The sequence below is a fragment of the Erythrolamprus reginae genome, chromosome 3, assembly GCF_031021105.1.
Source record: "Erythrolamprus reginae isolate rEryReg1 chromosome 3, rEryReg1.hap1, whole genome shotgun sequence".
Lineage (NCBI taxonomy): Eukaryota > Metazoa > Chordata > Lepidosauria > Squamata > Dipsadidae > Erythrolamprus > Erythrolamprus reginae.
The window spans coordinates 211,475,886-211,501,904 of record NC_091952.1 but is presented as its reverse complement, the minus strand read 5'-3'; the positions used below and the strand labels follow the sequence as shown (position 1 = coordinate 211,501,904).

The 26,019-nt window shown below is 33.3% G+C and overlaps 1 protein-coding gene across 4 annotated transcripts; it reads left to right on the top strand.

Annotated features, from left to right (window-relative positions):
* Window positions 1-167: 167 nt before the first annotated feature.
* PLAG1 (PLAG1 zinc finger) lies at window positions 168-24,356 on the top strand. Of its 4 annotated transcripts, none has more exons than XM_070747785.1 (4): window positions 226-384; window positions 11,953-12,056; window positions 17,759-18,117; window positions 18,638-24,356. In XM_070747785.1, exons 3-4 carry the CDS (start codon window positions 17,876-17,878, stop codon window positions 19,896-19,898), a joined length of 1,503 nt encoding a protein of 500 aa, XP_070603886.1. In that variant the 5' UTR covers window positions 226-384; window positions 11,953-12,056; window positions 17,759-17,875; the 3' UTR covers window positions 19,899-24,356. The 4 variants fall into 4 exon arrangements, with proteins under 4 accessions (XP_070603887.1, XP_070603886.1, XP_070603885.1 ...); XM_070747784.1 differs by having other exon boundaries at window positions 11,953-12,114; XM_070747786.1 differs by lacking the exon at window positions 17,759-18,117 and having other exon boundaries at window positions 168-384; window positions 11,953-12,114.
* Window positions 24,357-26,019: the final 1,663 nt, after the last annotated feature.

Sequence of the window (26,019 nt, the reverse complement as noted above, 5' to 3'; positions counted from 1 at the left end):
AAAGGCAGCGCCAAGCCGCCGCAGACTGGCCAATCTTCGCTCGGCTCCTCCCCGGCCTATCCCGAGCGGCGTTTCCTCCCACCAACGGGGCGAGCCGCGAGCGCGAAAGGCGCCGCCGACTGGGCGTGGCTCGGCGGCTGAGTGACAGGGGGAGGTGTCCAACCCGCGGCGCGTGTGGGCGGCTGGCGGTGTGGGCGCGGCGTGTGCGGCAGGCTGAGCTGCACCGCAGCGCATACACTACAATGGCTGCTGGAAAGAGGGGAAAGCAAACAATTTCCAGGCCCGCCGCGTCCAGCCCGAAATATGGGGAAAAAATTACAGAAAAATCGGAGAACCCTGTAAAAGGCGGGAAGCGGGTGCTGAGGGGATGCTGAGGCTCCCGGGGTGAGTCTGCTGTGGGTTGGGGGTCCTGCAGCCGGGGTTCAGCAGGGAAATATTAGGGTTAAATTCTGAAGGGGGAGGAGGAGGAGGGACGTGAAGAGCGAAGCAACAGCAGCCGGAGCAGGGATGGGGAAGGTTTGCGCGGCTCCATCTCTCTTTTTAGCCTTTCTGGGCTTCTTGGGGGGTCCCCGACTCCAACCCGGGAAGGCACCCTAAAAGTAAGCCTCACTTTCTCCAGACTTGGCTGGGACTTCTTCTCCGTTTTCTCTGCCCCCCTTCTTCCTCCTCCCCTTTGCCTCGGTCCGGATTTCTTGGAACGGTGAAGAAGTGCTGCCCCCCCCCAATTCCGCGCGCGCTTCTTTTAGTAAAGTGGGGAGTTTTGCAGAAACTTGTGAGAAAAGTCCCCCCCCTTCCACAGACACACACACTTCGCCTCTCTCTGTATGTGTGTCTTCTCCACCCCCTCCCTTCCCTGAGCTCCAGCGTCTGTGCTGCGAATATAGTGACAGCAGCGGTAGCAGCAGCAGCAGCAGCGAGGAAGGAGCGGAAGACATTAGAGTCCGCGGTGCCCCAAAATAAGAGAAAATTAATGAAAATTCAGGGGTGTCGCCGAATCGGACGCATTTTGCGCAGAAACCTTGCTAGGGGGTTGTTCTTCCCGGACGGAGTCCCGGGGTGCCCGCAGATGAAGCTTTAGGGGGGATCTGGAGTCACTTTGGGACATCCAGCGCCCTTCTCCCTCTTTTCATTGGACAAAAGTTTTTTTTTCGCTTCCCCCCCTTCCTCCCGCAGCATAAAGAAATGAATTTGCCTCCTTTTATTGACTTCGGCCGATCAGAAAGCTCCCTTTTCCTTTCCCGTGTGGGTTTGGGAGAGGAGCTTCGGAAGGCGAGCAAGGTTGAGGGTGGGCAGCATTGGGGAGCGGGCTTCGTTAACTGAAAGCAGGAGAGATCCGGAGAGAGAGAGCAGGGACAGCTTGTTGTCAGTATCATAAACAACCAAAATGGAGGGAGAACTGAGGCACATAACAAAATTAAAAATAGCACGAAAATTCCTTAAAAAAATCCCCAAGTCGCCCGAGCTTCCGAATTGGCCCCTAAAAGATCACACTGGACCTGCGCACCTTCGTGTGGGGGTTTTAATATTCTCGGAGAGCAAGGAGTTAAAATTGATGCCTATTTTTGTTGTTGGTGATCGCTTTTTTAGAAAGGCAAAAGCCCTTTTACAGCTCATTCCCGACACTGCGAGAACGTGAAAAAACCCCTTTCTTCCTTGAATGGTGGCGGGAGGTGGGAATGCACGAGCTGCACAGCTTTGGGGCAATGTGGAGCTGATTGTGAAGAAGGTAACTGCAACGTTTGCCAAACTTTGTACCTTCCTTTTCTTTGTCTGGGTGGTGGTGGTAGAAGTACAGATGCAAGAAAGGGGAGGTGGCGGGAAATGAGTTACCTCAAGATTGCCTTACTGGGTCTCTCGCAGTTAAAATGTAATGCAGTTTAAAAAAGTAAACCTGCCCTGTTTATGGAATATCTTTAGGCTGATTATGGATATCAAGTGTTTGGGGTGCCTCTTTATAAAGTGCATTCTGTTTGTACAATACGGAGTTAAGGAGTTAAGGCAGCGTGCCTTAGACTGAACTGGCAGAAAATAGACATAGTGAGAGGTTCTGGGAGAGAACCGGTGACTTGGTCTACCATGCATACTTCATTTGATGTGTATTTTACAAAGCGTGCAATCTATAGTTCTCTCCAGATAACGAAGATGTATTCTTTGCATTATATTAAAGTTGATGTGAAAGTGCTGCTGATGTTGGTTTTCACGTGGGATCAGAGACAGAGCAGGGTATCTTAAAGAGACAGCTCCTCTTTTAGCTATCCTCACCTATGTCAGAGCTCTAGCTAAGGCAAAGTAGTTGTCCTGTATTTGCTAAAATGCAAATCCATAAATCAAACTCAGAAGGAAGACTATGACCCCTTAAGATCACCGATTTGCACTAGTTCCAGTGAGATTCTTAATGGATATTGATTTGGATCTAAGTATTTACTTGCTGTGGTGTCAGAAGACTGTATGGTACATGGCTGAATTTAAATTGTGCTTTAGAAATAGATTTTGTAATGTTATGTGTAGAAACTGAAATAGTTTCTGTAATTTATAGCATTATAATTTCTTAGAATAACAGAGTTTCCTTGTATTGATATAAATTCAATTGAAGGCATGAGGGAGCTGATAATTAGACAATGTTGGGGGGGAGGGTCAGTTAATATGAAGTAAAAGAATGTCTTATTATGATATTCAAACTTGATCAAAATATAAGGCTAGAACACATAACAGACCTAATCTGTGTGAAATCTTTACATATGCTTATGAGATCTCTGTTGCCATATTTTTAGAATCTCTGGTTGATAGTCATCTAATAATTTGAAGTACCAGTGCCTGTCTTTTAATGCTAGTCTTTGTGATATAGGATTCACATACATGTTTTAAAAGCTTATAGTAATGCACACATAGCTAACATACTTTTACACAGTATAGATTATAAAGTGAATTGAGATAAGTATTCTGCCCAAAAAGGTGAACTGGATGTTGAGATTAAAGTCTTCAGTGTTTATTTTGTGTATCTGAATATCTTTTAGTGTGTCTTTTATGTGAGCAACTGAAAGATTATAGATCATAATGTCTTGTCACTTTCTTGGGTAAATGTATTGACTGTGAACAATCCTGTGGTGTAATACCTTTGCACAACCCCCCCCCCCAAATTTTCCAGTTATCTGTTTTTTAAAAAATTAATCATTGCAATTATTTTTAAAGAATATATTAGCTCATTTGGGGAAGGATTCATTTGGGAAAGATGCTATATAAACTCTTTTCCTGAAGATTAACCTATTTTTGCTATATATTATATTTCAAATACAATAAAAAAACTTTAAAAAAAACAAAATTTCAAATGACTGATGCACATTTTTAAGAATGTCACTAAGTAAAGTCTCTACATTCATAAGTATATATAGGGGAATAAATAGGAAGTAGACATGTAATCTTTCACACTTACCCTAAATACATGATACACTGTGGCATTTGTGGAGCATGAATGGAAAGAGTTTTGAGCATGAATCTTGATTTCTCTAAAGTTCACATTAAATTGTATTTCCCAGAGGAACAAATAAAATTTATCTGCCTTTCATAAAAGAAATTATCTGAAATATATGTACAGAACTAGTGTTTCAGTAATGTTTTATGTGATATACTGACTTGATAAATTCATTGTTAAAAATGAATTGTTTTAGAAAAATACAAACTGAATTTTATTTTCTTGCTGTTTTATTAATGTTTTCCATTTATAGAAAAGTTTAATGAAATTAAATTAGATTGTGTTGTTTAGCCCTAAATATATTTAAAACTAAAAGATTGAGAAAAGTATTTGTTTCTAGAATATATTTTATTTCCTGGCTTTTTAAAGAACAGGTGAAATGCTAGATTCTTTTAATCATTTAAAATCTTTAATATTTTTAAATTGGATAGTCCTTCAAGAATATAGATCTTTTATTACTGAGAACATACAATTCTTTTGAAAAAGTTAAACAATATTTTAAGAAGTTATATTGATTCTTGAATTAATATAAAACCCCACCTTCTGTTATGCTATAATGTTAGAAATTTTATAGTTCTTAAGTGTATTTATTCTCCATTCTATCTTATAATTAACTATGTTTCACAAATGTTTTAAATTTTAGTTAGGTATTCATGTTTGATGGATGAATAATTAAATTATGATATTCAACCTCTTACTAACATTTTATCAAATGGTTCCTTTCCATTGTAATTTTACTCATTTGATATAGAGGTTTAAGTTGCTCAGTTTAATGCATTATATCAGTCATTTTATGTAAATTTGTTTTACACTTAGAAAAGGCTTAAATGATGTACTTTACATTAAGAGATTATCATTTGTATGTGATAAGTTTAATTGTAATGGTTTTCACACTTTAAACTTTAAAAGGGATAATGAATAATTATGTGTTAAAGGTTTATAGTATCTTCAGTGAGTCACACTAAAATGCTAAAATCTCATAAATGATGACAATATCCTTCTGAAAGTAGATAGAATTGATAATTCCAGTAGATTTCAGCAGAAATATTTAGTAATTATCTGAATGACATACCGTTTACCTTTAACCAATTAGTTTAGAAAGTGTTAGAGAACTATGAGAATAAATGAAATATGCAAATATTTGTACTTGTCTGACATAGAATTTGTTTAAAAATTTACATGGTAGACAGCTACTGCTTTAAGTAAAAGATGCATGAAACAAAAATTGTCTACATTTAAGGAAAACAAGAAATTGTTATAAAGTAGTTTTCTTTCTTTGCAATAATGCAGATTTTTGCAGATAAACAAGTGTCTGAAAAACAATAAAACTAAATTTTCTTAGTTTTATATATTGGATAGCACAATTATATGAATTGTATTGGATAGCACAATTATATGAATTGTATTCATATAATCTGAGCATGTGTGTCTGTCCTATAACTGCACAACAATTAGATAACCAAAAGTAAAATACTATGATATAAGTTAGTATTTTCAAATAATGGTGTACATTTTTGAAAGACCTATATCTTCAAAAAACTAGTATGAATATATTTGTTAAAAATTACAATTCTTATCTATTTTCACAATTGCTTAATTCTGTATATTACTGCAAAAATACAACATCAGAGTTTTTGTGAATGTGTAGGATTTGGAAAACTAATTCATACTTTGTAGAAATTACAAAACTGAGTACTAATATTGGAATTTTTTAAATTAAAATTAAAATGCTTTAATCTGATCCCAGTGAACCTCTTACCATGAAATTGTGTATATTTGTATATTTTTTCTCCAGACAATTAAATATCCAAACAATTAAGAGATATAATTTAAAGTGTGACATCTTTTGTAAATTTTTCAAAACCAAAATGTGAAGAAAGATATATATGAATTAGAATCAACTTCATTTCTTATCTCTCTGAAAGATTATGAATATGATGTTCTATTGGAGCTAGGAAATAGGAACCTGAAAAGAGATAATGGAAACATATTTTGAAGAGGGAAAATGAAAAAACAAGAAGAAAATATGTTTGAAAAAGCTATTGTAATCACATTTGTACTGTGTATGCAGAATATCCCTGGAAATCAAATTAGAAGTATTTAGCAGACATTAGTTTTCAGGCAGTTGTCAGTTAAAATTAATTTTTAAAAGACTAATATGATCCATGTAATGATGGAATAAGCTGGATCATTTTCCATTTTAATACATATTTGTGTATTTTTTATCTCTTTTGAGAAGTTGAAAGAGGTATCTTTTTTATATTACATTATATAGATATATATGATGTATCTATTGAATTCAGAATGTAGAAATAGTTTTTAAAAGATCAGCACAACAATGGCTGGGAAAAAGATACATAGATGACAATAAACATAGAAATATTGTGTACGTTTGTTTTAAAATACTAGGGATACTTTTAGCTAAATTTAATTCTTTGACAAATCACTTTCACAACTTATATTTTAAACAATATCTTTTTGTTTGAGACTTCAAAGGTAAGAAATTTTGCAACTTACATCCTAGAATTACATTTGTTCAGAAAGAATATGTATGTATGTATGTATGTATGTATGTATGTATATGATACATATAATTTCAAAGTTTTGTGTCATTGATTTTGCTTGATAGAAATAGAATTGGATATTCGGTAAATACTGTTTCAGTATAATGTTCCATTATGCAACTCAAATTACATTGAATTAAATGGTCCTGTAAATGTACAATACTTCTGTATTGGATTAGAATGCTGTGATTTTTCCCCATAGATGTTAAACTTATATTGCCAGTCTTATTCATGTAGTTTATTTTGGAATTAAAATACATACAAACTATATAGTAAGCCTATTTTCTTCCTGTCTTATATCTTCCTAAGTGTATGGAATACTTGTAGAACTATTTGTCATGAATGACATTCCAAGTGTGGAAGTTACATTCAAGTCTCTCCAAACACTGTTCTAGTGTAATGTTATTTTTTCTTACTAAGGCATATAACTTTGTTGTGTTTGCTTGCTTGCTTGCTTGCTTGCTTGCTTGCTTGCTTGCTTGCTTGCTTGCTTGCTTGCTTGCTTGCTTGCTTGCTTGCTTGCTTGCTTGCTTGCTTGCTTGCTTGCTTGCTTGCTTGCTTGCTTGCTTGCTTGCTTGCTTGCTTGCTTGCTTGCTTGCTTGCTTGCTTGCTTGCTTGCTTGCTTGCTTGCTATGCCTGTTTCTTAGTTAATTTAGCTTCTCAATGATTTTCTCTTTTTAGTTTTTCCAGATTCTTAGATAAAATGATTTTCTTTTAATAATCTTATACAAAACATGAAGGAATAATCTAACCTACAGTGTGAGGTATATGAAATGTATTATGCACAATAATTTAGATTTTGCTCAAAACTGAGGAAAATCTAAAATACTGTGCATAATACCATTTATATGTATACTTAAAAGGAAGATTCTGGGAAATATTTGTAATGAAATAATTTTTACTTTCTTGCGTAAAAATAGTTTGTAATAGATGAGATCAGTTTGCAATGGTTTTAATATGGTACAAAATGGGAATTTAGGGTTTCAGAGAATATTAATACAAATTCTAGTTTTTTAAAAAATAATTACAGACATTTCTTTGGTATTGTAATAAAGTTACAACTATACATTTGAAGAGAAACCTATATTTCAGTATCCATGATTTCATTATACTGCAAGTTGCTTTTAATCACAAATTGAAATTGGAAGTAAACCATAAACCACAGCAAAATGGGGACCAATTCTGAGGCTTCACTATTTGATGAACTGGATCTATATCTTGTTCATTTCACTATATTAAAAGTATAGTAAAATTTATGTGTTTGAAAACTAGTTTGAAACTCGTTTTCATATACATGAAATTACTGTAGTTCTAAATCAGTCCATGGTTTTAAATTGCTTTCTTTACTTTTGGCTTTAGTGATACAGTAAATTAATAAGTTGAGAACAAAGCAATGTTACATTATCTTGTACATTAACTAATACCTTGTAGACAAAAAAAATTAAAAGCTTTGGGCTACAATTAATGAAAGCCTATGACCAGAAAATATTTGAGTTTTTAAAGGGCCATAAGATTACTTAAACATTACAGTATGTTATTTACCAAGTTTTATTTTATTTATAGATAAATAAGTATTAAAAAAATACTCAAAACCATAAAGTTTGCTCAGCTCATTTATAACTGTTTTTATTTTTTATTTTTTTTAATGTATGATGGCAGACAACCTTTGGGGGAATAAATGAATTTGTAGTAGATTCCCAAATCTTCTAGTAGTAAAATGCAAATTACATAACAAGAATATATCAGTATTTCTGATATTCTCTGAATAACCCTTCCTTAATATGATAAATAACATTCTGAATAGTAATGGAAAATGGGTGTAATAAAGAGTTTTCATATTTACTAAAGTGGTTGAAACCTGCTAAGCTAAAAAATATTTTATTAAAGTTTTAGGAAACTCATCTTTATCCAAGAAATTAAAGCAATCTTTCAACCATCATATATACATTATATATTGCTTAGGTCTGAGATGCACAAACAAGTTTTCGTATCATTCTAGTTTTTGTGTGAATGAGCAGTCCTGTATGTATGTAGCTTAATTAATATACAAGATCAGAGGATTACCATATATTAATTGTATTTCAAAAATTAGTCCAGTGAGTTGAATCCCAAATTTCCTTGATTTTTTTTTTTAAATGCCGAGGCATTTTTCTTTACTCTGCAGTTTTTGTGCCTTTTAACAACTGGGAGGATAGTGTGGCAAACTGCAAAAGAAATAAAAATAAACAGACAATGTAGAGGTAAAACTAATAGGCAAAGTTAATACAGTACTACACTAAAATTTGCATTCCATTTTAAAGTTCTGCATTTTTGCAATATTAATGTTCAATAAAATGTGAAACAGACATTCCTCAAAAGCTTTTAATGTGTTTATCAGAAAAACAGAATAAATGATTTTATTTCTGAAAATATATATTGATATCAGTTATAAAACTATAAATTGGTAATTCTTTCCAAAAACCTTTATTTTGATCATGTGACCATGAGAATTTTGCAACAGTTCCAGTCGTGAGTCACTTTCTTCAATGCTGTTATAACTTTGGTCACTAAACAAACAGTTGTAAATCCAGGAAACTTACTCGCCACACAATATATAGAGAATACTACAAAATCAATGCGAAATCTGTTTCTAGTATTGTTAGCCATTCTTTTATCTTTTACATACAGTTTGCATTATTGCCTAGGATAGACTGGATAATCAAAGTCATTTTTTTAATTTATCAGATTTATATAACTGCCAATCTCACCAAAGGCAGTTCTGGAACACACACAACAAATGGATGAAACCACATATAAAAACTACAGATATAAAAGTTATTAAAATCTCATTGACAGTAAATATCATATGAGGTATATCCCTAGGCAAAGAGGAAATTAAAAATAGCGACCTCAGCCATTGAGCGTCAGCTGATGATGGGCAGAAGCAGGATCAAACTTGGGCAGACTGTTAGAATTATATTATATAGCCTTTTCCTTATAGCAGTCTGGTCATTTTGTGACAAATGCCTTAAAGGCATATGAAATGAATAATAAATTCCAATAGAATAGTGTGAAGATAAGGAAAATTTGTAGGCATATAAAAAAACAATATGTTTACTGGTTTGGGGGGGAAAATTCCCAAATCTGGAATGAAAAAACAGGCAGAAGCAGCTGTAATATATTGAAAGGTTTCTCAATAATTAATCTGCCCTAGCTGAAAAAAATGTATAAATAAAACAATTTTTATCCACTACAGAAATACGGCATGCTTTTTCCTTCCCAAGTCTATGGTAGTGAATTATAGTAATTAAAGATCTTTTAATAAGCCACTGAACCACCCCACCTGCATGGTTGGATGCCTTTTGGTTATTTAAAATTAGCTGAAGAAGATTTTTTACTTTTGCTGCCGACTAAAAATATAGCTTTGGGAGAAATTGCTTTAGCAGAAAGTTTGCTTTAGGAAAATTAATGCTTCTTTAAAACTGTCAGGTTTCAAAAGCTCAACCATCCTCACTTTGTACATTGATAGATATTACAAACACCACTGCACTACACTACACTACACTACACTACAATCCCAGCACTTAGATTGATATTCGGAGTAACTGGAAAAATGAGAATGTGTCATTCATTTAAGGTAATTTTTAGCAAGCCAACTTGATTACTGGAATCACATAATATGCTAAGCAAAATGACCAAACGTCATCCCCATTATAGCTCAGCATGATGTGTGAATCCAGTCTTTGAGAATAATTTTAAAAAATGTAAAATATTCATTACATTACATTTAATCACATCTCACTATAAGAATATACCCCTGCTGTATGTGACAAGAGCAATGATGTCTCTAGCTCACTAATTATTTATGAGTATTGTCTGAGTACAATTTCTGGTCTCCTGCAAGCTTTAATATGAATACATGCCTCAGAATTGAAGAGTTTAAAGTGTCTTATAGGTAACAATTTAATGTTCAGACAATATGCTTAGTCATTTTGCAAACTAATTTGCAAGAAGTATTACTTTGCTGATTATGACACAGAAAGATAGTTGGCTAGACAACTATCTAGCTGCAAACATTTCTTAGCCATGGGTGGATGCAAGCTTCAGTTTGCCAGTTCTAGCCTGCAGTCTCTTTTCCTCAATCCATCCAGCATTTTAGAGGTTGAGCATACCATGAAATTAAATTTGATGACAATCAGGTTTTCATAGTTGTGGAAACCAATGGCTGCATCATTAATACTATCATAAATACAATTATAATTGGTCATAAATAAGACATCATAAAAATTGTTAGGACTCATATATGGAGATAGAATGATCCCAATTACATCAAATAGATGTATGAAATATATGAAGTTTTTTTCTTATATGTCTCTATTTATGACAACTACAGTATATCTGTCATTGTGAACTTAAATGAAGTCCTATTGTTTTAGATTATTATGTTTTCCTCCAGCTTTACTAGGCACCACGTTCCACATATTCTAATAATAGTAATAAATTCAGAATATAGAGAAAGTTTTACTTGAGATAGACATCATTTGAGATATTTTTAATACATGGAAAGGATAATATTGAATGTATGAGTTTGTGTGTTACCATACTATTATTTTGAAACCAGTACCTTAAGCTTCGATATATTGCTTGAGTGATATACCATGTTTGTTCATTTTTCATGCTTCTACAGTATGCTTTAACAAGAATTTCCAGAAGCAGCCTAGGGAAGAACTTTGGTGTTACATCGACAATTGAAGACCATAGAGGACACTCTCATTATCACAGGCTTCTTTCAGTAAAGTAATTTATGTGTCATGTGGGAGCTGGTGGAGGAAAATAGTTGTAATGTTACTTGATTTGTTATGTATGGTTTGGTGTAGTTTGTTAACCTAACTTGCAGAGAAAAGAGATTGAGGCTGACAGACCAAAACATATGCAGAGGTATAGAACTTAATTGTAAGCAGGCATACTACAAAGTAAAATGCAGTGTACGGCAGGAGAAAATTGTACTGAATATCAGAGCTTAAAATGATATGCTTTTTCATACAGTAATACATTTCTAGGCACTTATTTCTTCAATCAAACCTTTTGTATTCCTGAAACAGGTGAAATCCAGCAAATCTGACAGATTCTGGAGAACCGGTAGCAGAAATTTTGAATAGCTTGGCAAATTCCATTTCTGGCAGACCCCAGAGTCGGGTGGGAATGGGGATTTTACAATATCCTTCTTTCAGGAGTGGGAAGGGAATGGAGATTTTGCAGTATCCTTCTCCTGCCAACTCCACCAAGCCACGCCCATAGAACCAGTAGTTTTAAAAAAAAAATAGATTTCATCAGTGTTTCGAAATAACTTTTTTTCCTAACCATGGATCTTTTCCATATCTTTTCCTAAACATACAACTAAACCTGCAGTTTGTATACATAATTCCATATCTGTCAGATAAAAAGTGACTGTTATTTAATGGTCATGAAGGCAGCCCTGAAACATAGATCTGGTTCATTTTTAATATTCATTATACGCTATGAAATTGGTTTTTGAAAACACTGTCCTATATTTTCTTCTCTTCTCCAATGCAATCCTGGACCTTGAAGTTTTTTTAATCAGTTATTTCTAAGTTTGTATTTCCAAGTTTAATTTTTAGATTAATGGGTTATGTTTTGCATAGCAATATTTCGTGCACTGAATTGTGATTTTATATATATATCTGTTGATATATAATGTTTTTCTAACTTTAAGATGCTTTGATGTGAAGAGTTTACATGGTTGGTTTATTCAGCTACTTTCCTGAAAATTGTTTAAATAGGAAGGCAAGTTATATGTTCATAAAATAAAGGTACCATATAGGCTGCCATGACAGAAACTCAGTACAATTTGTGTTAAATATTTGTCTTGGATCATATGATGTCTAGCTCTTTCTTTTTTCTTTCTTTCTTTTTTTTCAGATCAGCAAAAATGGGAAGCACTAGATTCTGGTTTACTTCTAGAAATGTCAGTGGAACTGGTTAAGACCAAAATCTGAAGGTTTATCTTCGTTGCCCATCACCAGGTGTGCACTGACAGAGGCTACCATAAAACTATTTTGAGTATGAACATCTTTTAAAATGGTATAATATATATATATCTATTATATGAAAGTATTATCTTGTAGTATAGTTTTAAATAGTAATTGATACTGTATCATTCATTCTACAGTTGTGAAAGAACAAATATAATGTGTACTGAAGCTGAAAATAGACACTGCTCAAATTTTTTTCAGCTGGTCTTTGAGAAGTGTAATATTTGAGCAACAATATTAAATACTGTCTGCATTGCTCAGCCTGTACATCCACAATTGAATTAGCAATATTTGACAACTACCAATAATAAGCTAGTGTTTTAATTATTTAGACATTTACCCTAGGGATAACAGAACCAAAAGCAGCTGGGCTTCAAAACACTATGCGCATTGTTCATCATTTACATGAGAACTTTTCCAATAATCTTTTTCTGCGCTGCTTCTTATATATATTTTCTCACTCTCTACCAAAAAACCCCCAACCCCTACTGTTTTCGAAAACCAGTAATTTTCTGTGGCATTAATCAATAATGTAATTTTAAGAGAAGATCAGTTTTCTCTTCAGATATTTCATGTGTGTACACCTCTTTGGATCCAGACCATCAAAATCCTTTTGTTTTTTTAAGAACCTATAATTCTGAATTTTATTATTATTTGAATCCACATAATCAATTCATAATTAATTCATAATTAAGTTTAAAGCAGCAGGCAACAAGCACTATTTCCCTTTCTCTCATAGGTTGGATAAATGTATATCTTTTTGGGATCAAGGCTGTATGATTTCAGATGGTGAGCCACATCCAGCCCATAGACTGTAGATTATTGACCCCTGTTCTAGGAAATGCATCTACAGTTTTCTAAATTGGTTCAGGATTTTTCTCCAGCGCAGGTAGAATTATGGGAAGCATGTAAATGAAAACTCTGTTTCCATATATTTTCATATATTAAAAGTACAACTAGTCCTCAACTTACCATTCATTTAGCAATGATTCAAAGTTAGTAACAGTGCTGAAAAATATGTCCTTTTACTTGCAACCATTACAGTGCACTTATAGTCACATGATCAAAATTTGGGACCTTGGTAACTGACATGAATTATTGAAAATTGCAACATTCCAGGGTCACATGATCAACATTTGGAACCTTGGTAACTGACATGAATTATTGAAAATTGCAACATTCCAGGGTCACATGATCAACATTTGGAACCTTGGTAACTGACATGAATTATTGAAAATTGCAACATTCCAGGGTCACATGATCAACATTTGGAACCTTTTTAGTTAGCTTCCACCGATCAAAGTGGGGAGGGGTGGAGTTTGCTTAATGACTGCATACTTCATACAACAACAGTGGTGTTCACTCAACATCTAGAGCAAAACTGGTCATAAAATTGGATGCAACTCACTTAAAAACTGCCTCAATTAGCAACGGCAGTTCCAGTCCCAATTTTGGATGTAAATTGAGGACTACCTGTAAAATGCTTCCTTTTTCCTCTGAAGCTGAGGTTCTTAATATGTACCATATTATTAATATACTGGGACCTATACTGGATAGTTCCAAGATGCAATAAATGGGACACATATGTATCCTATGAACTTTTGTAGTTATTCTCAAGAAAATGAAAATTTGTTGGTGTATGCTGTGCATTTAAGGAAAAGAAAGCAGACTTAAACCAATAGGATCAATTCCCTCTTAATCCTTTGCAGGGTATGCTATAGTGGGAAGAATGGATTGGTAAAAATCAATATCCCTTTTTCTCCAACAAAATTCTGTTGAACCCAATTAGTTGAAGCCAAATAATATAAACATAAAGAACAGGAGAGATGGTAAGACAGAAGAGTTTAATTGATTGCCCTCAGTTCAATCATCTAAAAATTATATCGCAGCTCGGTTTGAAGATCAATATTAAATATGGACAGGAAAAATATGTTGGGGGTAGCTAATTTAGGAAATGAGAATGCAGAGCCTGAGAGGTAAGGGTTGTGTTAGCCATCATAACCTAAGATGCATTTATTTTTAAGAATATGAAGATTAACTAATGGAAAAATAATGATATAAGATATTATTCATTCTTTCCTGCTCCATAATGCAATTCTGTAAAATCTCTTACATTTTGTTTTCTTTCTCTGCTTACTCACAGTTTTTTTTAGTGTTCTTTAATCATAATCATAATAGAATCTAGGGTGTTTTCAGTCCCACATATTTATATGCTTTATTAGTTAAATAGGCATTAGTGTTAATAAGAATAGTTACAATGCTAGCTTTTTTTTAAAAAATCACTTTTATTATTTAATTGCTAATTTGAGGTAGAACTATAATTTTAAAAATTCTAAAATTCAGTCTAATTAAATTAAATATTGAAATATACAGAGCAACATATATACCAATATTATTAATTTGATTAAGATTCAGTTGTCTTAGAAACTTGGACTTCCATTGCTTTTAGATAGGCATAAGTTACTTTTTTATGATTGGAAATGTTCAGTGTTATTCCCTTCCTTAGCATATCAGTTATAATACTGAATTGCTTAAGATATGATAAAATTTGTGCTTGATAAATACAAATGGTATATCAAACCTTTTTACCAATAAATGACCTGTTCTCCTGTACTTCAGTTTTTAGAATGACTTCAAAATTTTCTGGTGGCCAGTTGTTAAGCAATCAGTCTCTTGTGGATCTGATTTTTTTAAATTTATTAATTGGATTTCTATGCTGCCCCTCTCCAAAGACTCGGGGTGGCTCTTTCTTAAAGGCCATTTCTTCCTCATCAATTTTGAGTTAAAAATAATTAATGTTGCTGTATAGCTGCAGTTTTTCCAGTCATAGCATTAAAACATATTTATTTAAAAAAATTAACAGTTTTATTTGCAAAGTGATAAATAAAATTTCTATAACAATTAGAGTTAATTGCAATTAGAGTGAATCTGAAGGATTGGGAATATTCATGTACTTAAAAGTCAGTATTCCTGCCTAGCTAAGACCAAAAAAATTATATGTCCATATATTAAAGTATTTAGCTATGAAGTGTTGAATATTTGGATATTTTTATATCTAAAATAATTTATTTTTATAACATTTGGGTTTAAAATGTGTATTCTTTAGAACACTTTTTTCTTAAAATCATGTATATTTTAAAAGAATTACTTCTTGAAATTACTTTCTCCATTACTAAACAAAAGCTATTATACAAAAAGAAGATACTTTACATTGATTGTATACTTTCTACATAGTAGTAGCAGTTGCTAGCAAAGACTTCATTTGGATCATACAACACTCCACTTACCTTGTTCAAGGGGCAACCTGCTCTGCAAGGAGAAAAGTGGGAATGATGAATTTACTAAATTCAAGTTTATTGGAGGATCTAAACCTGTCAATTGGTATGCATGGGTATAACAAAACTGTATCCACTGTGAAATCAATGAAGGGCAAAAAAGAGACATAAATATTTAATCCCAATTCTCTGTCCATGCAAATGAAAGCTTTAGGGCGGAAGAGAAAGCAAAAAACAATCTATTACACTCCATTGCTTGAAATTTATGTTCGCAGAACTATTGGAGTCAATATTATGTACGTAGTTGAGACCCAAATAGACATAACAGTTGGATACTGGATTGTACAAAGATGTAGAGATCCAGAAAGTTATTTTCCCCAGTTGCTCAAACATTTAGGAACACGGACACGGATAGTAACATTTAAAGTAAAATGTCTTAACTAAGAAATTAAATAGAAATCCAAGGCTGGATTTACTGCTCTTGCCCAACAGTCTTAATAAGCATTACAGCCTAAACTATGGCAATTTATCTAACTCCTTATATAATCCCTGGGTCCCTTCCTTTTCTCAGATGAAGTATTTGCAAGTTGAGGAACCAGCTTTCTTGTCTGTCTGGGCAATTTGCTGATCCAGACGGTGGGCAGTGTTTAATTTTACTGACCTAATAAGGTAATTTATCAGGTGTTTTCTTTGCAGACTTTTTTGCAATCTCCCTCAGCCTTTTTCTTCAATCCCTACCTGCCCTTCTTACAAAGCTAACTTTATGCTTTCTACAAACACTGCTGTTGGTTGCTCTCAAGGATATTCTTTTGTAAATTCATTTAACCCCAACTCAGGATATTTTTGATATTTTTCTTAGGCTTCAAATCTAAATATGGAGTAAGAAGGGACCAGCCATATTTGTTTCTTGATTTCTTTGATAACATCTTTCCAGACTAAGCCACATAACACAGAGAGAGTGTCTTGCCTATCTATTTTCTGGCTCTTAACACATCTTAGTAAAGAATGGTCTTTCTGTTCTAAATAGCTAGCTTATTCTTCAGATAACAAATTTTAATATATAAAAATACATCCTTAAGAGAGAAAAAGTAAAAGAAAAAAATAAGCTGTGAAATATAAGATTCAATTTTTTAAAACTAAAATGAAATGGAAGTTAATCAGGAAAAAAATGTTAGGTTGATTTAGAAACAACTTTTTTTGGGAAGTAAAAGACTTTTTGTCATTTTAATATATGTTTTAAGACACAGGTGTTAAACTTGCTGTGTCACGTTGCCGGAATGTGATGTATTGTGATGTTTTTGCCATTCACGGAGCTGGTATAGGCATGGCAAAAACATCCTACAATTGGCTGCCAGTTTGACACCCCTGTTTTAAGATCTCAGATATTTTAAAAATTGATTTGCCAATTAGGAGGACTGTACAAAATGTATCAAATTTTGTAAACAAACTAAGCCTTATTCAGCTTATTATTGCATCTTCTATGCTTACATTTGTCTTTTATGAAACTATATATGTCAGTTATTCCAATCTATTTCTCTGGCCTTGCTATCTGTGATCCCATTTTAATTTTACCTATCTTACGGTGATAAAAATTAAAGCAATTGCATAGTACCTATAGTACTAATACTTAGATTTAGGTAATTTGGATATAAGATATTTAAATAATTAGCTAATAAATATTAGACCATTTTCCTATGTTAAAACATTGCATGGAAAACCTTACCAAGGAGTTTATCACCAGAATATACCTGGAGGATCTGCATCTTTGAATATTCTCATAATATTTTTTAAAGTTTTTATTCAGGATAAGATGGTAAAGAAGGAGCTTGGTTAAAAAATTTCTGATTTGCAAATAATAAAAATGATTTAGATTGCCTGTTCTGCTTTTATTTTTATATAAAGTTTGGGATTCTTTCCCCTCTTTTTTACAGGTCATTGCTTTTATTTAAGACTTCTAATTCTCTTGCAAACCATATAGGAAGAAGAGAGATGTAAAAGTTAAATTAATAATATAAACATGAGACCCTTCAAATATGCAGACCTTCCTTCTATTCTGTAGTATTACTTCCATATTGCTGTATCCTATAGCATTCATTTTTCACAATGCTATGATTCAAACAACAATTTTTTGGAAGTATATATTATCCAACTTGAATTTTGATGCTAAAATTTCATGAATCATATAAATTAGTTCAAAAACCTATAAAGCAGTATGAGGTACTTCAGAGTACATGTGGATCTGTCCATTCTGAGCAGTGAATTTTGAGCTGTAATAAATAGTCTAAAAAGCGCCTACATATATTACATTAGACCAGCTGAACCTAATTTTATATATGCTTTATTCAAAAGCATCACGTAGCAAGTAAACTTCAAAATTAAGTGTAGTTACAAATAGTTGTTTCTTATTTTTTTTTCCAGTCCCCTTTTGCTTTCTTTAACGACCACATGAAACTTGAGAAGCCATCTAAAGCTAAATCATTTAGTGGAGTTGGGCAGTTTCCAAGTGTCCAACAAGAAGGCCTGGTTTAGGCTGCGATGGCCACTGTCATTCCTGGTGATTTGTCAGAAGTAAGAGATACTCAGAAAGTCCCTTCAGGGAAACGTAAGCGTGGTGAATCCAAACCAAGAAAAAACTTTCCTTGCCAACTGTGTGACAAGGCCTTTAACAGTGTTGAGAAATTAAAGGTTCACTCATACTCTCACACAGGAGAGAGGCCCTACAAGTGCACACAACAAGACTGCACCAAGGCCTTTGTTTCTAAGTACAAATTACTAAGGTATTAAACTCTACTTATTTTTCAGATTATATTATATGTTGGCCATTTTAATATATATTTGTGTACACTCAGCTGACCTTTATTTAGACATCAAATTGTACAATTATAAACTTCAGTTCTTAATATTATAAACAAATCTGAATATTGTGTGTGTGTGTTTGAAGAGAAGTTTAAATCTTTTCAGTTATATAAACTTGTTACAAAAAGTGAATGGACTGAGCACTTTGGGTATGGCTATAATAAGTAATACTATATAATAAAATGTTAATGAAACTTAAAATCATCAAAATATCAGTTTAATAAATTAGATTCTAAGGTGTGTTGAATAAATTAGATTCTAAGGTGTGTTGAATAAATTAGATTCTAAGGTGTGTTGCTACATTTTAGTATGATATGTTATGTCTGTAGTGATATGTCATGTAAATTTCTTTCAAAAATATTTAGTATTTAGGAACCGTAAAATGAGCATATGTACCTTCTGGTCAAAATAAATACTTACAGAATATATCTGTGTTTAAAGGCATATGGCTACTCATTCTGAGAAAACCCACAAGTGTAACTATTGTGAGAAAATGTTTCATCGAAAAGATCATCTAAAGAATCACCTACATACACATAATCCCAATAAAGAGGCCTTTAAGTGTGAAGAATGTGGAAAGAACTATAACACGAAGCTTGGATTTAAGCGTCACCTGGCTTTGCATGCTGCAACAAGTGGTGATCTCAACTGTAAAGTATGTTTGCAGACATTTGAAAGCACAGGGGTACTGCTGGAGCACCTAAAAACTCATGCAGGCAAATCATCAGGTGGAGTGAAGGAGAAAAAACACCAGTGTGAACATTGTGATCGACGGTTTTACACCCGAAAGGATGTCCGAAGACACATGGTAGTACACACTGGAAGAAAGGACTTCCTCTGTCAGTATTGTGCACAGAGATTTGGCCGGAAGGATCATCTAACACGGCATATGAAGAAAAGTCATAATCAAGAACTTTTGAAAGTCAAAACAGAGCCAATGGACCTTCTTGACCCATTTACCTGCAATGTTTCTGTGCCTATAAAGGATGAGCTGCTTCCAGTGATGTCTTTATCTTCCACTGAACTGACATCAAAGCCATTTACAAACACTCTACAATTAAATCTATACAACACACAACTTCAGTCCATGCAGAGTTCAACATCTGCACACCAAATGGTTGCCACATCATTACCTTTAGGAATGCCTTGTCCAATAGATATGGAATCAATCCACCCTTCTCACCAGCTTTCTTTAAAATATCCACTCAGTTCTACCTCATATACAGTTTCTATGACTGAGAAAGACCAGCCATTGAAAGGGGAAATGGAGAGTTACTTAATGGAACTGCAAAGTGGTATGCCTTCTTCATCCCAAGATTCTCAAGCATCATCATCTAAGTTAGGGTTGCATCTTCAAGTAGGTCCACTAGATGATGGATCTGGGGATGTTTCTCTTTCCAAAAGTTCTGTTTCTATAAGCGAACCTCTAAATAACCCATCACTGGACTTCTCTCAGTTATTCAATTTTATACCAGTAAATGGACCTCCTTTTAATCCTTCTGTTTCTGTGGGAAATCTTGGAATGAGTTACTCACAAGAGGAGGCACTCTCATCTATGAGTCAGCTTCCTCCACAGGCACAAGACCTTCAAGACCCAGGTAATGGTATTAGTCTTGGGTCTCTTCACTCATTGTCTGCAGCTTTCAGTAGCAGTCTAAACACAACAACAACTCTACCACGTTTTCATCAAGCTTTCCAATAAGATGAGAAAATGGCCTTGTGACAAATCTATAGAAATGCCTTAGATGACTTTAAATACTGTAGTGCCTACTATGTCATTTGTAAATCTACTTTTGTACAGTACCAGTCTCATTAAGCCAGTATAAAATTCAAATTAATTTTTAAAATAGTTTGAATGTGTTTGTTCACAGTTGTTTACTCTGGTTTAAAACAATCTGTTTTAATCACTGCCAATAGATCCACAATTTTTAAAAAGTCTATGGAAAAAATGTTTCCAGAATGATACAGATCTCTTGTTTTAAACCTTAATTGAGATTTGATCATTTTTATGGTAATTAAATGTGGCTCTTCTGATAATTTTAAGAAAGAACAAAACATTAAAAATTGAATTTTATGAAAAATTTATAAAACAATTGAAACAATAATTTATAAATGAGTACATTTGTTACCAGTATGAAAAATTGTTCAGCTTTTTACATGTAGATTTCTAAGAAGGTCTGAAGGACCTATTTTTTCTTAAATAATTTCACAATTAGGGTGTACATGTATTTCTTCATTTAAGTGCAATTACAAAGAAGTATCATTTGGCAAAAAAAGTATGCCTTATTGGCAACTCTAAATAGAAACAAAATTACGAGCTTACCTTGAAATATAAATATATTTGTTTCATCATTCTGTAAATATCTGTCATTTCCTATTCTCATTTAAAAGATGAGTCAAAATCTGCCAAAAGGTTTCACATGTTGTTGATTTCAATTTGAAGTTAGAAAATGAATGTAAATTCACAAATATGTTTTTCCATGATTACATTGCAGCTAATCACTTTTGAGTTGTATTTCATGACATATATTGTCCCCTGTGCAAGACCTTAGATGGTAATCTTCCTTACCACACCTGGGTATTTTGCTAGTGATTTTTTTTCAATGCCAAGAATTTAAAACAGGACTCTCAGGAGTGAAGTAAAAGCATATTGCTTATGCCACTTTTACTTAATATTCAAGGTATTTAGAAAAACTAATAGCAAAACAGCTATTCATGCTGTGTGTCAAATTGCTATTCCTTTTCAAAACATATTCTTATATTCCCAGTAACCAAAAGAAAGAAAAACTGTGATATAAAAATGGAAAATGTATTTTTGCTGTATTTTGGAAACACATCCACTGATACCTTTAGATTTTTAAATCATATAATTATGTCTATTCATTAGTGTGGTTAAATACATGAGTTTTAAGTAGTTAAAGGAAATATATTTAACAGAAACAAAGTTGCTCCCATTAAGGAGCTTTGGCTCCCAATATTTGTATCATAAGTTCCTACTTTATCGTAGGAGCAATATGCAGGTATGATTTTACTATTTTATACTGATGTATTTAAATTTTATTACTGAATAGTAACTTTTTATAAGTGTTTTGTTCCAAAGGCATTAAAATAAGGATGTATTAATAAGGAAAATACCTTTTCAAATTTTATAAGCTGCTCCAATATTCTGTGAGAATACTTTCTCAAAGTAGTCATTAGCTCTGCTGCATGATTGCTTCTTTCAGTTTCTATGAAACAGATTGCTATAATGTGTCTTTAATGGAATGATTTGTTCAATATTGCTTTTCAGGCTTTTAGCACCATTTTAATCCCAGGGGTTGGGGGATTTCAGAAAGGAAGTCTTTGTCTTTTCAGAGGACTCATATTTTACAAAAAATGTAAATGTCCTTACGTGCCTTTATTTGTAGATGGTGATTACTTTCAACCCTTAAAAACAGAATTGGCTTCAGTTTCATTGTCTTTATCCCAGTTTTTTTCATTACTCATAATTGTTTGTGTTCCTAGCAAAATACTGTCATTAGACAGATAATTGAAAACAAAATTTCACTCATTAAAGAAGTGAAATGAACTGATTTTAACCTATCAGTTTTTCCTATTTACCACTACATTACTTATAATTTTGATAGGGTTAGTATGTATAAAGCATGTTATAACAATGTTATCTGTTTTCAGTATTAGTTGCTGGTTACCTTGTTTTTTAAAAAAATAACTAGTTTTTCCAGTAATCCTTGATCCATGTTAAAGGTCCATATTGTTATGGCAGCTCTTTCAGGTTCTGAAATGGGATTAATTAGTGAACAGGTGCATTTCAAATTAGCAATAGAATTTCAGACAAGATATTGAACCTCATTCAGTAAGTACTTTGGTAAATGGCTACACCTTGTGTGACTGTCACTGAAGATGTATGGAAGCAGAATGACAGTTTGGGCGTTATTTACACACTAGTGCTTTATGACTATCATTTAAGCAGAGACATTGTTTGGCAATTTTAAAATGTCAATTTTTAAAGCCTATTTTATAATTACCAGGTTAACTCTTAAAAATGAAGTGTTGTGTGACACTTTATATAAATTTGCTTATGTTTTATTAGTAGTGAATTGTGGAATAGTGTGATTTATTCATTTGACAGTAGAGGTTTCCAAAAACCATATACTGACTAAAACATGAGCCAGACATGATTGCTTTATTAAGCTAATAATGAATGTTAAGAGTACATATTTTCAGGATCTTTTACCTAGTGAGCTCTATATGTATTTTACGCTGTGTGTGTGTGTGTGTGTGTGTTTTAAACTAAAACTCGATCAATTTCTTTGTTACACATAATACAAGATATAGCACTTTCAAAACAAAAATATAAATCTTATAATAATTTCTTGCAGGTTATGCTTTCTGCTTTTTTAAAAAAAAATATTACTTTTTCAAGTGCCATTAGATGACATATGCAGGCCTTTGGTATAATGCTTTGGGTACAATATGGTGAACAGTGTAACTATTAACAGGTACATCATAAAGTATTCTTTTTTATCAATTTGCTCTATTGCACAGAACTAGAGTGTCTTTTTAAAGAGTTTTACAGTAGATTCCTAGGTTTACACATTTCAACATATCTTTTACTGCCATTTAATATCAGTCCAATAATTGAGTGGTTAACCATATTTAAGTGTATACATGGAACTTGGAGGTTGCAGTCATGTACCCACAATTGTTAGCGGAACCCCATATAATTAAATGGGAATGACATTAAGGACAGGGTTTTAAACCAACAGGTCAGCCCTGTACATTTTATTTGAAATACTTTTTAAGTTTAGTAAAATTTATTCTATGCATAGAAGAGAAATCTTCAGAATGTTAATAAACAGAATTTCAAAGTGTGATATCCTGTCACGCAATGTTGTTAAAATTCAACATAGGTAAATCTTATGCCTGTTAGTATAAAAAGAATGAAGCTCTTAATTATTTGTCTCATACACTGGTTGATCAGGTTAAAATAATGTGCCTCTGAGTACAAAGATCTCTACATTTACATTAAATGTAAATGAATGACAGCTGCCTATCAACATCATATCAGTATACAGTAAGTTAACCACCCATTCGAAATTAGAGATCATTTAAAGTTAGTCATGTTGATTAACATACTCTTCACCTTTATAAAGGTGCCCACATGTTGAAAGTCCTTGGCTTTCAATAAGTATTTAACCCTAATTAACATAGAACTATTGTTAACTGCATGCAAAGATTTTCAGTATCCAGATCAGTGGTACAATTGAACCAGAATGAATGTTTATTTTCTCAGAAACACTCCTACAAATATAGTGGATCATGCTGCTAATATAACTTGGGATACAACTCCTCTCATGGTGCTACAGATCTCCCTGTCTCATTTAGACTGATGTATTTTTATCCATAGAGAAAGGCCTATATTAGATTTATAGATGTATATTTTTATACTGTGATTTAATTTGTCATTAATGAATTTTGTATACCACAGTTTTTTCATATACACTTGGAAAAAGTAAAAACTTGGTCATATATTCCCAAATAAACCTATCATCCAAACTAAAACAAATGGGGCTTTTAATATGGTGTGAAGTGAAGAACATACTTGTTTATAAAAGCTCTTAAATATTGATATATTGGGAATTAACATAAAAAGGATGACATCTGAAACAAGCTTGGATTGCTGAAACTATATTTTTAGATGGTGAGAAATGTTTGAACTTGTGTGCTAAAAAGTTTAAGTGATACAGATTTTGAGTCAAAATAGAAAAATGCATTCCAGACTGAATTTGTGTATTTCATTTAAAATTACTATCCTGTGATATGGAAATTTGTGTTGCTTATCATGTATATGTACTTTACAATGTATTCACAAACTACTGTTGTATTTGTATAAAATATAGACAAAAGATTGCATATATATTTTTGTGTATAAGCTCTGTAAAATAGCTATCACATTATGAAGCTGCAGCAGAAATTCATTTTAAACATTCATATCCAAAGAAACAGACTATTTATTGTCCACATACCCTGATAAAAATATAACTTGCTGCTATTAAACAATAGTGCTGCAGCTTCTTGCGGCCTACAGTGTTATGTTTGCTGTACAAAAAAAAATATGTGAACTCCACAAAATATCAATAAAATTACAAATGGTTTTAGTTATGTACAAAATATGCCTGAATTTAAGCTGCTGTATGTTGTTTATCTGTCGTTGGGGTAATCAGTAATGTCAAGCTACAGTACTTTTAAAATTTGTGAATAATTGTCAATTTTACTGTTTGAAAGAAGAATGATAAATAGCATCACTGCATCATTTGGCCTGAGAATAAGTGGAACTGCTGGGTAAAATGCATACCCCACATTAGAAATTTCTGTGAGAAGAGGGAAAAAAGTCCCAAGAAGTTTTTTCTAGATAAGAAATTTATACTTTGCTACTAATTATGCTGCATTTTAGAACACCTTACAGATTATCCTGGATTTTTTTTTCTTTTTTTGACATTTGAATCAATTTCTAATTCCTAGAGATTGCCTGGACTAGTTGCTGCAGTTTGCTTGGCAAGGCTTTTAAGACGTGGCTTGCCACAGCGGCTTCTTAGGTCTGAGAGAAAGACTAAGATCACTGGCTTTCTGCCTAAGGTTGGACCGGAATTCAGAATCTTTTTAACCTCTACATCCAACTGGCTCAGATGTTATTTGCTCACCTCAAAATGCTTTCACTTTTCTCACATGATTCTGAAACACAAAATTTAATAAAACCTTATAAAAGAATATGCAGTTTATATTGAGGACAACAGAATAGAATAGAATAGAATAGAACAGAATAACAGAGTTGGAAGATACCTTAGATGTCTTCTAGTCCAACCCCCTGCTTAGGCAGGAAACTCTACACCATTTCAGACAAATGGTTATCCAACACCTTTTTTAAAACTTCCAGTGTTGGAGTATTCACAACTTTTGGAGACAAGCTGTTCCACAGATTAATTGTTCTAACTGTTAGGAAATTTCTCCTTAGTTCTAAGTTGCTTCTCTCCTTGATTAGTTTCCACCCATTGCTTCTTGTTGTACTCTCAGGTTCTTTTGACAATAATTTGACTCCCTCTTCTTTGTGGCAACCCCTGAGATATTAGAACATTAGATATTAGAACTGCTATCATGTCTCCACTAGTCCTTCTTTTCATTAAACTAGACATACCCAGTTCCTACAACCATCCAAGTCATTGATGAAATTGTTAAAGAGTACTGGGCCTAAAACAGAGCCTTGGGGTACTCTACTGCATACTTCCTTCCATGTAGATGCAGTTCCATTGAGCACTACACGTTGAGTGTGGTTGATCAGCCAGTTACAAATCCATCTGGTATGTTACTATCTAATCCACATTTTTCTACTTATTCTAGTAATATGTTATGGTCTACTTTATCAAATGCCTTACTGAAGTCTCAAGTAAATTATATCGGCGGCATTCCTTTAGTCCATTAATTTTGTCACTAATTTTGTCAGAGTTCCACATTAATAATAGCTCAGTCCAGGATTATTTGGCTTTGCGTTTTTGAGAATCTTAAAGAAATGCTTTTCATGTTTCTGAAAAACTTTCACTTTTAGTCCCTCCGTGAAAAATGGGTACTGGGAGATTTATCCATGCTTATGGAGGAGAGTTCAGAAGAAACACTGGCTGCTTCGTGCAGCCTTGAGCCCTTAAAATCACAAAGCAAAGCTATGCAGTCCTAAATGGGAAAATGTTTCAGTGAAAAATCCCAATTAAAACAATATCACCAGTATGTTGGCTACTAAAAAGAATTCCTTTTGATAGGAAAGTGGGGGGAAA

What these genes read in the sequence shown, in the direction of transcription:
- PLAG1 (XM_070747785.1), top strand. Translation starts at nt 17,876, where the DNA reads ATGGCCACTGTCATTCCTGGTGATTTGTCAGAAGTAAGAGATACTCAG. An exon ending in TCTAAGTACAAATTACTAAG is followed by an intron (nt 18,118 to 18,637) that starts GTATTAAACTCT and finishes CTGTGTTTAAAG; the next exon opens with GCATATGGCTACTCATTCTG.